Source organism: Procambarus clarkii, chromosome 65 (genome assembly GCF_040958095.1).
Source record: "Procambarus clarkii isolate CNS0578487 chromosome 65, FALCON_Pclarkii_2.0, whole genome shotgun sequence".
Taxonomy (NCBI): Eukaryota; Metazoa; Arthropoda; class Malacostraca; order Decapoda; family Cambaridae; genus Procambarus; species Procambarus clarkii.
In genome coordinates this window covers 22,831,286-22,847,347 of record NC_091214.1, presented here as the reverse complement: position 1 = coordinate 22,847,347, position 16,062 = coordinate 22,831,286, and the positions used below count along the sequence as shown (strand labels likewise).

Here is a 16,062-nt window from a genome sequence, read left to right as displayed (position 1 = left end):
TATTCCAGTACCTATGGTAGGGAGGAATAGAATAGAGCCAAGCATCGACATGTAACAGCACGGGGCTTATTATACACGATATTTAATGCACTTTTATATTTGCATTCCAACGACAGTGAGGAAGCCGATCAGACAAACGCCACGGTGACCGTTATATTAACGGTCACCGATTTAAAAGTGGCGATTTAAATTATAGTACTTACTTGAGAGTGTTGGAGCAGAAGTAAGCGCACTGGCCGGGCCTGTTGCCTGGGTTCCTGCCCCACCACTGCCCAGCCATGGGGTCGCCTGTAGCTGTCCAGATCCATTGCCCAAGCACTACACTTCCTGAAGTCCAATAGGTCCCGGGAACTGACCGATAACACCATGTTAAACATTAGTGCTTCAAGAATAACACCGTATCTTCTGTCGGATTGGGCAATATTACTCACAAACTCTGAAGCCCAGCAAACAAGTCGCAGCCACAAACAAAACTTACTTAGAATAGCTAACATGTGGACAACTATAAGGGTTTCATATAAGTTTATGTAAACAAAAGACGGGGAGTGACTAGGATAAGGCAGCCCGTCCTCCGAATATGGAGAGGTAAATGTAACGGAACAAGTAAGTGTAATTATGTACTATTTCTAGCAGTCATGAATTGTACTTATTTTCACTTAGTATAAACCGTACTGTCAAATAATCGCCATAATATTTGAGTTTATGTGAAAAGCCGAATAGAAACCCATGACCGAACCTGACCTTCTTAGTGTATGAGGACAAGCATTTATTGCTTCTTATTTACAATTAGTACTTAACCTATAGCTTAACCTATAACCTATATACTGATATTACAGTTTCATAAAACTAATAAAACAAAACTAAAATCTTTCAATAAATTATAAAGTAACTCAGGATATTTTCAAATTTTTGTATAAAATCTCTATTGTTTAATAAAACTGAAAAAGAAATTCTTTATATTTAAAACTTGTTTATGTAGAATCGAACATGAAAATTTAATTCTAAAATTCTGAGTGTTTTATCAGAAAACGAGAATATAAGAGGAGGTAAATGTAATGACACAAGTGTAATTATGTACTATTCCTAGCAGTCAGGAATTGTACTTATTACACTAAGTATTAAACCGTACTGTCAATTCGGAGTATGGGTTGCAGCCGGAGGTAAATCAGTTGCCTTTCTTGTGTGTTAGGATGATATGAGAAAGAGGTAACTGACAGATGACATTCGCGTGAGAAAGGAAAACAGGGGGATGAAAAGCAACTCACAGTTGTTGTTTATGTGAGTCAGAAGACCTTTGTACTCATCAACGTTAAGAACTGAAGCCAGCTTAGCCCCGCCGAGGCTGCAGAAGGCCTGGGCGTCACTCCAAGACTCCGCCTCCTGGTAGAACCTGTAGCAGTTCCCAGCGATGCTGGTGAACCCCTCACTGCATCCCAGCGCCTCTGTCATGATAATTGGAAATCAGAAACCACAGCAAAGATATATAAAATCGAAATTAACTTGCATTAACACCGAACAGTGATTGATTGATTGATGAAGATTAAGCCACCCAAAAGGTGGCACGGGCATGAATAGCCCGTAAGTGGTGGCCCTTTTGAGCCATTACCAGTATCAAGAGCTGATACTGGAGATCTGTGGAGGCGCGACTGCACCCTGCGTGACGGGAGATGTCTCTCGTAGACCGAACAGTGAATTGAAGTCATTTTAATATATCAAACGGTTTTTAAACCCTTCATAGCCTGACGATTTACAAAATTTTAATAATTTAGAACACGAACAACGTCAGAGACGCTTGTGTACTAGAAGACCGCAACGCGGCTGCATTAATAAAAGTGAATCCTACGGTATACCAATTAATACATACTGTCTGGCAGTAAAATTACCTTCTGGAAGATCAACGTCGCTGCGTTGGGCGTAGCAGCCGGCCGCGGCCAGAGAGAGAGCTATGAGAGCGACCTTCATCCTCGGGAGCGCAGAGAACCAGAGCTGGTCACCTAGTGTCTCGCCAGCTCTCAAGGACTCACCTTATCAACTAGGAGCAGTGGCGCTCCTTCTCTCAAGATTAATTAATTTGCCACGCTCATATCGTATCTTAGAATATGCTATACTGAACTCTTATTTTCGAATAATTACTAATCAACCAACCTACGTGTGATTAAATACAAAAATATAGTATTTGAACATTATATCAAATACGTTTTCCTTAATATCCGAAAACATTTGGAATCGGTCGGATTTGCCATATTTAGAAAAGATTGCCACACTTCCAAGGATGTTACACACAGCCATGGGATATATTACAGCCTCCAAACGAAATAAAAGTCTGTTAGGCTGTGATGCCCTCAGCAAAAGCCTTTCTGGCAGGTCCCAAGCTAATATATTTATACTGAAGAGGTATATTGCAACGCTGATGATACCATTTCATTAAGCAATTACAATTATCGATTTTTTAACATATGTCAAACTAATTAGCCAACAACTGTAAAAATTTGGTTTTGTGTTGGGTTTAAAGGCTATCAACAGCGGAGAATAACTAAATCCACCAAAACTAAATTATAAACTACATAGATCGAAAAAAAGGGTATTTATCCCTATTTTTTTTTTTTTTTTTTTTTTTTTTTGAGATATATACAAGAGTTGTTACATTCTTGTAGAGCCACTAGTACGCGTAGCGTTTCGGGCAGGTCCCTGGAATACGATCCCCGCCGCGAAGAATCGTTGTTACAACCAAGTACACATTTTACTGTTGCGTTAAACAGAGGCTACAGTTAAGGAATTGCGCCCAGTAAATCCTCCCCGGCCAGGATACGAACCCATGACATAGCGCTCGCGGAACGCCAGGCGAGTGTCTTACCACTGCACCACGGAGACTGGACTATTCGTGTATGTCCTTGTAGTAAAAGAACAATTCTAATCGTCAAAAGTACAAATAGTGATCAAACTCATCCTATGATACATTGAAATGTAAAGTAAATCGTTGTAAAGGAGATATTTCTAGTATTAGCAGTCTTGTATCTAATATTTAAACCCATATTAAACCCCAATTTAAGGTGTCAGCTCTTATCGTCAGTTAAAGCTGGCTGTACATGACCAATACTAAAGCTGGTTTATATACACAAATTAGTTTATATAGAGTTGTCGCAGGTCGAACGAAGTTCCAAGTGATAACATCGATGTAGTCGAACACAAAGTTGAACACAGGCTATTATAGATGACTCCCCCAGCAACGCTAACAAACGAAGACAATAAAAACTCACTAACAACGGAGACATTACAAACTAACTAACAACGGTCATTAAAAAAACTCACTAACAACGGAGACATTAAACAGGCAGTTAACAACTAATACTACACTAATAATTAGGACACACTAATAACGAGACATTTCACAAACTAGCAAAAAACTTTGGATTTTAAAGAGATAATAGCAGTGAGTCAGATCCGCTTATACATCTCAAATATAAGACATTGTTTTGTAATTTTAAGTATGCATAGGCATGTATTAAACTGTAAACAGGATGACATAGCAGCAGCTGTTTTGCGTGACGCCTGTCAACCACTGTCAACGGCAGGAAGCTTATACTCCTCTTATCATCTTAGCTTATACTTGTCTTATCACAGCGCTTCTTGGAAGTCTGAAACTGACCGTGCGGTCAACAAGTCACTTGCCCTTTTTCCTTTATCATGATAACTCACACTTTTCTAACTTCAACAAATAAGTATGAAAAGAAGGCGCCAAGCCGGGGAGACAAGCCAGTTTTTTTTTATTATTTCCTTTAATCACGATAACTCACATTTTTCTTATCAAGTCTTATTCCGTTATAAACTTATTGGCCAAACATAATGCGACACGAATTAGGCTACAGTGTTATTGACCTGAATTTACCCGAGAGCCACAACACTATTATCGCTTCAGTGGGGACAAGAAGCAGATGGCTTGTCAAAGGTCCCCCCACATGTGTCCTGCTGATGATTGTTATAACATAACAACAACTAAAAAAGCAACATGAAGACGAATAAAGCGGAAAGCTGCACATCTGGCCGGAAACTGCGGGATGTCGTTGTTGTCTCCACATTTATTATGTCAAGTCTTGAAACTTTGTGCTTACATGTGCTGCTATATTTTTTTTTCATCCCGGTCGGGTCAGATTAATGGTTGAGCACGTTTCTTATCATCTAATGCCTCTGTTCACCTAGCAGCAAATAGGTAGCCGGGAGTTAAGTCAGCTTCATGTGGGGATCCATTCTGGGGAAGGTCAGTAGTTCGATCTTGTGGAGAACCTAGATGAAAGTCTATCGTTTATATGTATATACACTACCACTTCCCGACCAAATAAATCATACTTTACTCCTGAACACAGTCTATGAGTAAGTATATAAACACTCCATACTGGGCTAGGACGGTAGAGCGACGGTCTCACTTCCTACAGGTCGGCGTTCAATCCCCAACCATCCAGGTGGGTTGGGCGCCATTCCTTTCCCTCGTCCCATCCCAAATCCTTATCCTGACGCCTTCAATGTGCTATATAGTCGTAATGGCTTGACGCTTTCTCCTGATACTTCCCTTCCATACAGAGAGAAGCCGAGGGTGTGTGTGTGTGTACACACCCACTTCCTGTGGTTTCAAGAATCATTCCGGCGTCAGTGTTTTTCACCCTGTTATACTTGCCACTTAGCGCAGCCTTTAATCTTTTAAAGTAATACAAATGAATGTACAAACTCTACTCATTGTCCCACAAGTATACATTAAACATGAAAAATACGGCAATAACTCCTAATTAACATATGTAATCAAATATTTGATATAAATTAATAACCAAATTGTTAGAATGTAGCAATTCCACTCTCCATGAGCCGTTAGTTAAAAAGGGGAGCTTAGAAGAGGAGGGCCCATTGCAGTAGGGTCTCCGCTGTAACCAGGCTAGGCAAAGCTCTTCGGTAAACAAGTTGCAAGACCCGTAAGGCTCGCGCGCCTTCGCTACGATAAACGATTTGTATCCGTAAGTAGGCCAGCGATCCTTCAGTTAACTGTCTCGCTCTACCCTCCCCCCATCTAATTCCCTCTCTAGTAACACACATCTAAACCTATCTCACTCCCTCCTCTCCCCATCTCCACCTTTCACCCCTCTCTTTTCTCTCCCTCTCCATCTCTCTCTGCCGGCACCTCACCCCTTCCTCTCTCTCTCAGGGAGAGAGAGAGAGGAAGGGGTGAGGTGCCGGCAGAGAGAGAAAAAGGAGGTGATTTGATAAAACAACCATGCCCAAGATTACCATCAAAGTGCCGTCGGGGAAGTGGTTCAAATAGCCTCGTTGCTGTTGTTATAGATTCAGCTATATATATAATGTAGTACCTAGTAGCCAGAATGCACTTCTCGGCCTACTATGCAAGGCCCGATTTGCCTAATAAGCCATGTTTTCTTGAATTTATATATTTTTTTTTAATTTTTCTTATGAATTGATAAAGCTATACATTTCATTAAGTATTACAGTTAATTTTTGTTTAATTTGAGTTAAAACTAACGTAGATATATGACCGAACCTAACCAACCCTACCTAACCTAACCTATCTTAACCTAACCTTAACTAACATAACTAAGTAAATATTTTATGTTCCTAATATAATATAATAATAATATTTCAAATAAAACAACTGGAAACTATATTTTGAAAATAAAGAAAAATCACTCGGCCTATTAGGCAATTCGGGCCTTGCATACTAGGCCTAGAAGTGCATTCTGGCTACTAGGTACGACATATATATAACAGTAGTAGTAGTAGGCATCCATCAGTCCGGTATGATATACTATATAATATAATACTGTATATAATATATACACGGTTTCTGCGACAGTGCTGTATATTATAATATTATATATATATATATATATATATATATATATATATATATATATATATATATATATATATATATATATATATATATATATATATATAATGTCATACCTAATAGCCAGAACACACTTCTCGGCCTACTATGCAAGGCCTGATTTGCCTAATAGGCCAAGTGATTTTTTTTTTTTTCAATAAATTGTTTTCTATTGGTTTATTTTAAATATTATTATTATATTATATTAAGAACATAAATTATTGATTTAGTTATGTTAATTTAGGTTAGGTTAAGATAGGTTAGGTTAGGTAAGATTGGTTAGGTTCGGTCATATCTCTACGTTATTTTTAACTTAAATTTTTAAAAAATTTACTCATACAAAATGAAATGGATAGCTTTATCATTTCATAAGAAAAAATATTGAAAAATATATAAATTCAGGAAAACTTGGCTTATTAGGCAAATCAGGCCTTGCATAGTAGGCCGAGTACGACATTCTGGCTACTAGGTACAACATTATATATATATATATATATATATATATATATATATATATATATGTCGTACCTAGTAGCCAGAACTCACTTCTCAGCCTACTATGCAAGGCTCGATTTGCCTAATAAGCCAAGTTTTCATGAATTAATTGTTTTTGGACTACCTAACCTACCTAACCTAACCTAACCTAACTTTTTCGGCTACCTAACCTAACCTAACCTATAAAGATAGGTTAGGTTAGGTTAGGTAGGGTTGGATAGGTTCGGTCATATATCTACGTTAATTTTAACTCCAATAAAAAAAAAATGACCTCATACATGATGAAATGGTTAGCTTTATCATTTCATAAGAAAAAAAATAGAGAAAATATATTAATTCAGGAAAACTTGGCTTATTAGGCAAATCGGGCCTTGCATAGTAGGCTGAGAAGTGCGTTCTGGCTACTAGGTACGACATATATATATATATATATATATATATATATATATATATATATATATGTCGTACCTAGTAGCCAGAACTCACTTTTTGGCCTACTATTCAAGGCCCGATTTGCCTAATAAGCCAAGTTTTCCTGAATTAATATATTTTTTCTAATTTTTTTCTTATGAAATGATAAAGCTACCCATTTCATTATGTATGAGGTCAGTTTTTTTTATTGGAGTTAAAATTAACGTAGATATATGACCCAACCTAACCAACCCTACCTAACCTAACCTAACCTATCTTTATACGTTAGGTTTGGTTAGGTAGCCAAAAAAGTTAGGTTAGGTTAGGTTAGGTAGGTTAGGTAGTCGAAAAACAATTAATTCATGAAAACTTGGCTTATTAGGCAAATCGGGCCTTGCATAGTAGGCTGAGAAGTACGTTCTGGCTACTAGGTACGACATATATATATATATATATATATATATATATATATGTCGTACCTAGTAGCCAGAACGCACTTCTCAGCCTACTATGCAAGGCCCAATTTGCCTAATAAGCCAAGTTTTCATGAATTAATTGTTTTTAGACTACCTAACCTACCTAACCTAACCTAACCTAACTTTTTCTGCTACCTAACCTAACCTAACCTATAGAGATAGGTTAGGTTAGGTTAGGTAGGGTTGGTTAGGTTCGGTCATATATCTACGTTAATTTTAACTCAAATAAAAAAAATTTACCTCATACATATTGAAATGGGTAGCTTTATCATTTCATAAGAAAAAAATTAGAGAAAATATATTAATTCGGGAAAACTTGGCTTATTAGGCAAATCGGGCCTTGCATAGTAGGCCGAGTACGACGTTCTGGCTACTAGGTACAACATATATATATATATATATATATATATATATATATATATATATATATATATGTCGTACCTAGTAGCCAGAACGCACTTCTCAGCCTACTATGCAAGGCCCGATTTGCCTAATAAGCCAAGTTTTCCTGAATTAATATATTTTCTCTAATTTTTTTCTTATGAAATGATAAAGCTACCCATTTCATTATGTATGAGGTCAATTTTTTTTTATTGGAGTTAAAATTAACGTAGATATATGACCGAACCTAACCAACCTTACCTAACCTAACCTAACATATCTTTATAGGTTAGGTTAGGTAGCTGAAAAAGTTAGGTTAGGTTAGGTAGGTTAAGTAGTCGAAAAACAATTAATTCATGAAAACTTGGCTTATTAGGCAAATCGGGCCTTGCATAGTAGGCTGAGAAGTGCGTTCTGGCTACTAGGTACGACATATATATATATATCAGCACACCTTAATAAAGAAGGACTCCAGAAGCACTTACTTGCTGTCCAACTGGAACTTTAGGCCTTTCCTGGGGTGCCACTTTAGCATGAAGGTGTTAGATGATCCATGTCCTAGTCATTTGGGTCCCGGTAATACAGTCGAGTTCATTCTCGACTCACAATCGAGAATTCCGGGTTCGAATCCTGGCTGGGATAGAAATAGTTGGGCGTGTTTCTTATTACCTAATGCCCCAAGTTTCAGCCCTGCTCCTGTGCCGGGTAAGTCCATCATGGGCTCACCATACCCCGTGCTACTTGTCCCGCTTCTGTGCCAGGTAAGCTATGGGCTCACCATAGCCCGTGCTACTTGGAATTTGTTCTGAGTAGCTGAATCTATAACAACAACCACCTAATGCCCTTGCCCACTTTGCAGTAACTAGGTACCCCAGAGTTATATTCACCTTGTTATGGGTTTGTATTCTGGGAGGGACCATGGGGGGGAGAAACCCTCGATATAACCCTAACATGTACTGTATGTGTAAAGTGGCTGCCTGTCCCTTGACACAATTAATTGTTATTAATATATAAATTGCTAACCACTATGACATAGATAACATTTCATGTATCTGGACAGTCAGAGCCTCGAACCACAAACAGCACAATCAGGGATACTGGGTTCGACTGCCAGGCATGACAGAAATGGTGAAATGGTTGGACACATTTTCTTTAACTTAATGCCACTGTTCACCTTGCAGTAAATAGATACTTGGGAGTAAATCAATTGCTGTGAGGTTGCGTTCTGGGAAGACAATAGTAGTTCAACCTAAGGAAGACCTTGATACTAGCCTAAAGTATATACTGTATATATACACACAGGCTTCCTGTACCCAGCAAAACTTCTGCTTAACTCATGCCTCGTAGGTGCCTCTTAGCCTGGTGGATAGCGCGCAGGACTCGTAATTCTGTGGCGCGGGTTTGATTCCCGCACGAGGCGGAAACAAATGGGCAAAGTTTCTTTCACCCTGAATGCCCCTGTTACCTAGCAGTAAATAGGTACCTGGGAGTTAGTCAGCTGTCACGGGCTGCTTCCTGGGGGTGGAGGCCTGGTCGAGGACCGGGCCGCGGGGACACTAAAGCCCCGAAATCATCTCAAGATGCCTGTCATTTCTTGAGAATTTGCATTATCACTGCTACTGTTATTTTGGTCCCTGATTTAAGGAACCTGTTGTGTTACTGAGCCCTTCACAGCCTCAATGTGCCACATGTGAGTCAGAGGACAGTGTTTTGTGTAGCAACCCCAGTATTTTGTGCATATAAACCCCTATATTTTGTGTAGAATCTCCAGTGTTTTGTGGAGTAGCCCCAATGTTGTGTGTAGAAAAGTCCAGTGTTTTGTGGAGTAACCAGAGTATTGGTTCCAGAGAAAAGTGTGAAGATGCTGCGAACTCTCCTGGTTCTGTGCTTGGCTTTAGTGGTTTGCTCCAGCAGACGTGCAGACATTGAGGAACCTGAGTTCGAGTCACCAATAGGTAATCTTCAAGTGTCCTTATTGTAACCTTTTCACTATTCTTACACTTGTAAATAAAAATTTACAAGATAGATTATTACATACAAATACATGTACACATGTACAGTATTTACGTCCTTAAACTTCATGCTTACAGCTGCATATGATTCATAATATCAAAATAAAAGAAGATTGAAACCAATGTACTCTACCACACAAATATCAGCAAATACGAGAATAGTGTTTCTTATATTAAATATATCTTTTTCTCAATATTTATTTAGAGGCAGAGACAGGGAATGATGTTGAGGAACTGGACTGCAAGATTGGGTTCATTAGAATTGCAGGAAACTGCTACAGTTTCAACCAGATAAAGATGTCTTGGAGCAATGCTGAGCTTGCCTGTAATAACCAGGAAGCCCAGCTGGCTTCTGTCCTCGACGATGAGCAGTACAACGGCCTTCTTGGGCACATCAATGCAAACTGTAAGTTACCTTCCACCCTCCCACAGCCCAATCACTTGGGGTGGACGGTAGAGTGACGGTCTCGCTTCATGCAGGTCGGCATTCAATCCCCGACCGTCCAAGTGGTTGAGATTACATTCCTTCGCTCCGTCCCATCCCCCAATCCTTATCCTGATCCCTTCCAAGTGTTATATAGTCGTAATGGCTTGGCACTTTCCCTGATAATTCCCTTCTCCTTCCCACCCTCCCACACACCCAAATTCTGTGCCATTTATATATCCATACGAATGGTAATGGTAAGTGTTTACATCACTTGCACCATCATATATCTCAAAACAACAGTAAGGTTTGATGGAATCAAATTACCGTACTTGCAATTCCTGATAGAACATTCCCTCCTGTGACGAGAATTTCCAAAAACGTGTTGCTTTTCCCTGACAGAGTTGCCCTTCCTGAATATTTTTCCTTTCTAGAAGTGCTGCTCTCATTGGCAGTGTTTTCTTTGCTGATACCCCATAGCTATTCCATGGGCATTAGTGAATGGTTTACAGAGGTAAATAATAGGGGTCAGAAACTCAACTCTAATGTTCTATAAAGTTAGTGATGGTGAACTATAGTAGTTGCATAAGTATAGCCTTAAACAATAAGGCTATACTTATGTAACTAAAGACTAAAAACAAAATGCAGAACAGAAAAATGAGTGTGCTGTAAATATCAAACTGCATATTAATATTGTTCAACAGATCCTGGGACATACTGGACATCAGGAGCAATACGATCGGGACAATGGATCTGGACAACCAACGGCAAACTCATGGCACAGAAGTGGTGGGGCAGGAATCCCGGCACAGCACCAAATCAATGTGCCTACTTCTGCTCCAAAACACTCAAGTAAGTATACACATACGGTACACTGTATATATTGTATAGATATACTGTATATATTGGAGACTTTGCTGGTGTCTCGGCAACATTCAGTGTGTTGTTGCTTATTAATAAACAACATAAACAAATAACTAAAGGAAAGATAGCTCAAAACTACAGTATGTACATGAACTTTGAAACGTGTTTCACGTATCATACAGCTCAAGCCACATATGGTTCACTTGTGTATGCAAGATTAAGAAAATTAAGATGATATGTGGGCATCTTAGGCCCACATATGTCATGAATGGGGTGGTTTCAAGAGTACTGTACTGAGCATGTAATAACTACAGAGTGCAATTAGCACAGGGTAGTGTGAATAATGAGTACAAGCATTTATAATATGTACAGACTGATGTAGTAGGTAGAGGCTGATGTAATGTGTAGTCAGGTGGGAAGAGTAGAGGCAAGTGGCAGCTGGGGCGTGGCAGCTGAGAGGACAGCACTTCGGATTCGTAGTCCTGAGGTTCCGAGTTCGATCCCTGGTAGAGGCAGAGACAAATGAGCAATACGTTTTTTTCACCTTGATGCTCCTGGTCCCCTAGCAGTAAATAGGTACCTGGGAGTTAGACAGCTACTACGGGCTGCTTCCCGGGGGGATGTGTAACAAAAAGGAGGCCGGGTCGAGCACCGGGCCGTGGGGACACTAAGCCCCGAAATCATCTCAAGATACCCTCAAGATAACCTGACAATGGGATATCAAGCCAACAGCAATAATGTGTGTATTCACAACAAAGTACAGTAAAATTTGGTATACAATTCAGATGAAGCTACAACCAGGAAGCAGGATTCTGTGTGCCCAAGATCACAGGTTCTGGAGTTTGCCGAGCGGTGAGAGCCGGCTGCATGGCCATGTGGCATTCATGGTTGGAGTTGCTGTTGGAGGAGAGAGAGAGTATCTTGATGCTGTTTCATGGTTGAGTGATTTCATTGGCTTGATCTGTGAGCTATTTATTCAATTCTGGTGCCTCAACTACAGTAATGAAAATAAATCATAGGTACACACAGAAATCACAATACAGGTAGTGTGATGCATCAAATGAACAAATCCACAAGGGCTGTGATGAGGGTTTGAACTTACATCTGAGAGGATCCTAGATGCTGCCTTAATCGACTAGGCCATGATACCATGTTGTGGCCTAGTTGATTAAGGCAGCGTCTGGGATCCTCTCAGACGTAGGTTCGAACCCTCATCACGGCCCTAGTATATCTGTTCATAAATCACAGGTAGCTTTAGAATTACTCAGCCATTGAACAGTGGATGAGGGTAATGCACCAGTTGGTCATAGAGCTCATAGACAGAGGTGGTGATTGCAGTTAGAGACACTGGGATACCGAGTGATGAATCTGCAGATGCTGGCGAGATGAAGTGGTGGGACTGTTACTACACAGTCATTTAATTTGGTGTTGTAATGTACCTTAAAATTTATGACTTACAACATTCTTCACTTTCCTTTTATTTATTTTTTATTGATATATACATACAAGAGTTCTTGCATTCTTGTAAAGGTACTAGCATGCATAGCGTTTTGGGCAGCCAATACCTGAGCCACAACATTGTGGTATGACCATTTCATACCACAATGCCTTTGTTCCTGGAACACACACACACACACACACACACACACACACACACACACACACACACACACACACACACACTTTTCTCATAAGATCCAACAACAACAAAATGAAACTGCCCATTACACACTAGTTCTTGTTTGGGTGCATATTGTAATGTGTAAACCAGGAGTCAACTGTAGTTAAACAATATAAAACTTATTTTACTCCTCAAATACCTATTGAAAAGAAAGGTATAACAGATACACTATATCTTTTTAATCAAAAATATGTGCAAAATTAAATGGAGTACTGTACTTGATTTAATTAGGTTTTGTTCACAACTAAGGATTTCAAAATTACTGATCAGTTTACAAGATGTAAATAAAAACCTTTTTTATGTTTGGACAGACATTTAAATATAAAATTACAGTGGCATTTGACTGTTTTTACATTAAAGAAGTTGTGACTGATACTCCTTACTGTACTGTACTGTATTGTACTGTATTGTATTGTATTGCTTACTGTATTGTACAATATACAAAAATTTCACAGGCTTTCTCTATAAAAGCTGCCTATTTATCACCACACAAATCCCATGCATTTTTCAGTATTAGTTCATGTTTCACTTGAAAAATGGATAAAGTTCATCACATTCTTCACTATATTCAGCGCTAAAGTACAATATAGGTAACTCAGTATGGATGATATTAGCAATAATGGAAGCAGAAGATACATTATTATTAAACTTAATACTGTATGGCTGAACAAAACTCACCATAATAAAATATATAATTAAAAACATTTTCAGATACCTGTATACTCTTTCATTCAATATGGGCGCTGTGCCTTGTTACTGTACAATAACATATATACTGTACAATAACGTTTCGGGCGTTCTGCCCGAAACGCTTTGCGTAATAGTGGCTTTAGGCATTGTATGTACTAGCTCTATCTATTAACCCAACAAACTTTGTAAAATCTCTTGTATGTATGTACCTTACCTAAATAAACATTTATTTATTTATTTATTTATTTATTATATCTTTCATCATTGTACAGGTACTGGAACAAGCAGTGTGATGGACAACTGGGCTTCATCTGTGAGGAAGTGAAGAAAACTGTGCCTGAAGCAAGTAAATATACACAGCAACTCCGGAGGAAATCATGGAACAGACTATATTATTAGTACTGTACCAACATTAGCATCAGTGTTTACTGGGCATTGTCTCAGAGGTAATGATATAAATACACTAAGAGCATTAAATGATTGAGCAAGATCTCTACTCCTAAAAAGCAACCTTTGACCTAGTTTTTCCAGGGTTTATTCCTCCGATCTTCCTCTTGGCTGTTAAAATTTCAGGGCACCACATTTTCAGATTTTGTCTATAAGTAAAACACTACAGTAATGTATATTGATTTACTAATAGTTTTGTTATGCATAGTGGACAGGAATCTTAAGGTTCTGATCTAATGTTGAAGTTTTGCAACAATATAGTACAGTAACTCCAAATTCTTAATACAGTACTGTATCATGATCTTTCAATACTCATACGTAAATACAGTATGTGTTTATAAAATATGGCCAAGCCAACACACCCATGCTTGTGTGCCCAAGATACTTCACACCAGTATTGTGCAGTTAAGTCAAATTACTATTTACTTGAAGACTAAACCCCACACCAGAAGATGAGGAGACGAAGACGTTTCGGTCTGACCTGAACCATTATCAAGTTGATAATGTCCGACGACTCATCGTCGTCGTCTCCCCATCTTCTGGTGTGTGGTTTAATCTTCATATCTTCAGCCATGTTATTGTGACTCATTGTCTGCATACTATTTACCTAATTATATCAGAAAATATAACTACTGTACTGTCCTATGATTACCACTTAATTATGTAATACTGTGCAATAAAGTGTACCATCACCAAATAATGTAAGAGTGTATCACTGTGCAGTGATTTGTGATATTATCCCTAAAAATCTTTAAAACCCAGTGTCATGACAGTTCCCATTTGTCAGGGACAGGAACCCTGTGTATATATATTATATACACTTTAGCCTTGTACTGAAGTTCCCCCAAGGTTGAACTACTGATGCAACCAGGATGCAACCCCACAACAGTAGTCTAAGTTCACGTACCTATTTACTGCTAGGTGAACAGTGAAATTAGGTGAAAGGAAATATGGCCAACCATTTATGTCCCACCCAGGAATCAAACTTAGGAGTCCTGATTGGGAGTCGAGAACATACCCGACTGTACTACGAGACCCCTCTTTGTGATATATTTAATTAGGCAAACTTATGCATCCTTTCATAAACGTTTTTAAGTTTTAGCAAAATGATACACAACTCTGGTCTTGTTTCCTACTATAAGCCAGAGTATAAACACGTTTTTGTGCATAAGTATCCACTAGGAAAATGAAACGAAAATTCTGAACGTTTTCGTGTTTCACCACATTATCAAGGTGTGGTAAATAATGATGATAAAGTGTGGTGATAATGTGGTGTAACCACATTATGATGATCATGTAATACAGAAATCATGTAATAACCTTGACACGCTTAAGCTATTCTCACCTCGTTCAGTACAATGTGTCTATATTCTGTATATATAATATATGAACACATTGTACTGAACGGGGTGAGAATAGCTTAAGCTACCTCATCCCATTGTGTGTATTTATACCTCAATAAACTTATTTCAACTTCAATTTCCTTGACACAAGTCTTTCTGTCAAGGATGTTACATGATGAGACTCAAAATTAAGGACAATGACCCTTATTACAGACAGTGGGAAAGAAGCCAAGTGAAATTAATGAAGGATGCTACAAGCGGAATTTTTTTTTTAATTGAAAGGGAAAAAGCAAAGTAGAACAAGAGTGTTAAACTAGAGACTGGTAACTACTAACATGAAGCTTTCCGCTGCATGGGATCGCAGTTACATGGGAGTGAGATGTCATTACAGGAATCAAACACTTGTGAGAGGTTTCTTACAAAGTAAAACTTATGCAAGAGAGAAATACATAAAAAAAATGTAAGGAGAACAAGGAGGTAATAGACGAAGCAACTGGCAACCATCAGCATCTATGCCGAGGAGTAGAAGAACTCTCAAAACTCTCTCCAGGTATGCTCCAGGTATACACCTGTGGAAATGCAAATTCTATTGGAAACTGTAAAAAAAAAAAAAAAAAATGTGCATGTAATAAAATGCCTCATTCTGATTGGTCCCTTGGAAGATCTCTATATCTTTAGCTCTGAAGCCAAGCTTAAGAAGTGCACCAGGCCTCTGAGATATGCTGACCTACTGGGAGTTAGGGCCGGAACTGGGCTCTGAGGTGTAGGGGAGGGGAGGCTTGAAATCACAAATCACCTTAAAACCAAGAAAAAACCACCAGAATGATATGCAGAACAAGAGCTACTGCCAGAAGAAATAAATCCCTTCTGAGGCAAACATGACAAACAATTGTTGCCCTGGGCAAGCAAGACTAACATTGAATTGTAACTAGATGATGGCCCAGATCATCC

General features: G+C 38.7%; 2 protein-coding genes and 1 long non-coding RNA gene across 6 annotated transcripts in view; 1 reads left to right on the top strand and 2 right to left on the bottom strand.

The window, feature by feature from the left end:
- Positions 1 to 2,053, bottom strand: part of LOC123771053 (snaclec coagulation factor IX/factor X-binding protein subunit B) — a 4,097-nt gene extending 2,044 nt beyond the window's left edge. The window contains exons 1-4 of the mRNA XM_045763336.2: positions 1,884 to 2,053; positions 1,266 to 1,442; positions 204 to 351; positions 1 to 11 (exon numbers count right to left, since the gene is read on the bottom strand). The exon at positions 1 to 11 is cut by the window's left edge and continues 2,044 nt beyond it. Of these exons, the coding sequence (XP_045619292.1) occupies positions 1 to 11; positions 204 to 351; positions 1,266 to 1,442; positions 1,884 to 1,962 (415 nt within the window). The 5' untranslated portion in view covers positions 1,963 to 2,053. The remainder of the gene's footprint in view (positions 12 to 203; positions 352 to 1,265; positions 1,443 to 1,883) is intronic.
- A 2,789-nt stretch (positions 2,054 to 4,842) lies between these two features.
- LOC123771056 (lithostathine-1) lies at positions 4,843 to 14,468 on the top strand. The gene is made up of 5 exons (XM_045763347.2): positions 4,843 to 5,000; positions 9,498 to 9,605; positions 9,868 to 10,068; positions 10,791 to 10,938; positions 13,594 to 14,468. Exons 2-5 carry the CDS (start codon positions 9,512 to 9,514, stop codon positions 13,718 to 13,720), a joined length of 570 nt encoding a protein of 189 aa, XP_045619303.1. The 5' UTR covers positions 4,843 to 5,000; positions 9,498 to 9,511; the 3' UTR covers positions 13,721 to 14,468.
- Positions 7,766 to 16,062, bottom strand: part of LOC138354963 (uncharacterized) — a 35,017-nt gene continuing 26,720 nt past the window's right edge. For 2 of the 4 annotated variants that reach the window (XR_011223769.1, XR_011223770.1), the window contains exon 4: positions 7,768 to 8,284. This is a non-coding gene — a long non-coding RNA (uncharacterized lncRNA). Of the gene's footprint in view, positions 8,285 to 16,062 lie in introns of all 4 variants that reach the window. The other 2 variants (XR_011223767.1, XR_011223768.1) reach the window with 2 other exon arrangements.

Excerpts from the sequence above, each read along its gene's own strand:
- LOC123771056 (XM_045763347.2), top strand. The coding sequence starts at position 9,512 with ATGCTGCGAACTCTCCTGGTTCTGTGCTTGGCTTTAGTGGTTTGCTCC. Across the intron at positions 9,606-9,867 it reads TGAGTTCGAGTCACCAATAG|AGGCAGAGACAGGGAATGAT; the intron begins GTAATCTTCAAG and ends ATATTTATTTAG. Across the intron at positions 10,939-13,593 it reads TTCTGCTCCAAAACACTCAA|GTACTGGAACAAGCAGTGTG; the intron begins GTAAGTATACAC and ends ATCATTGTACAG.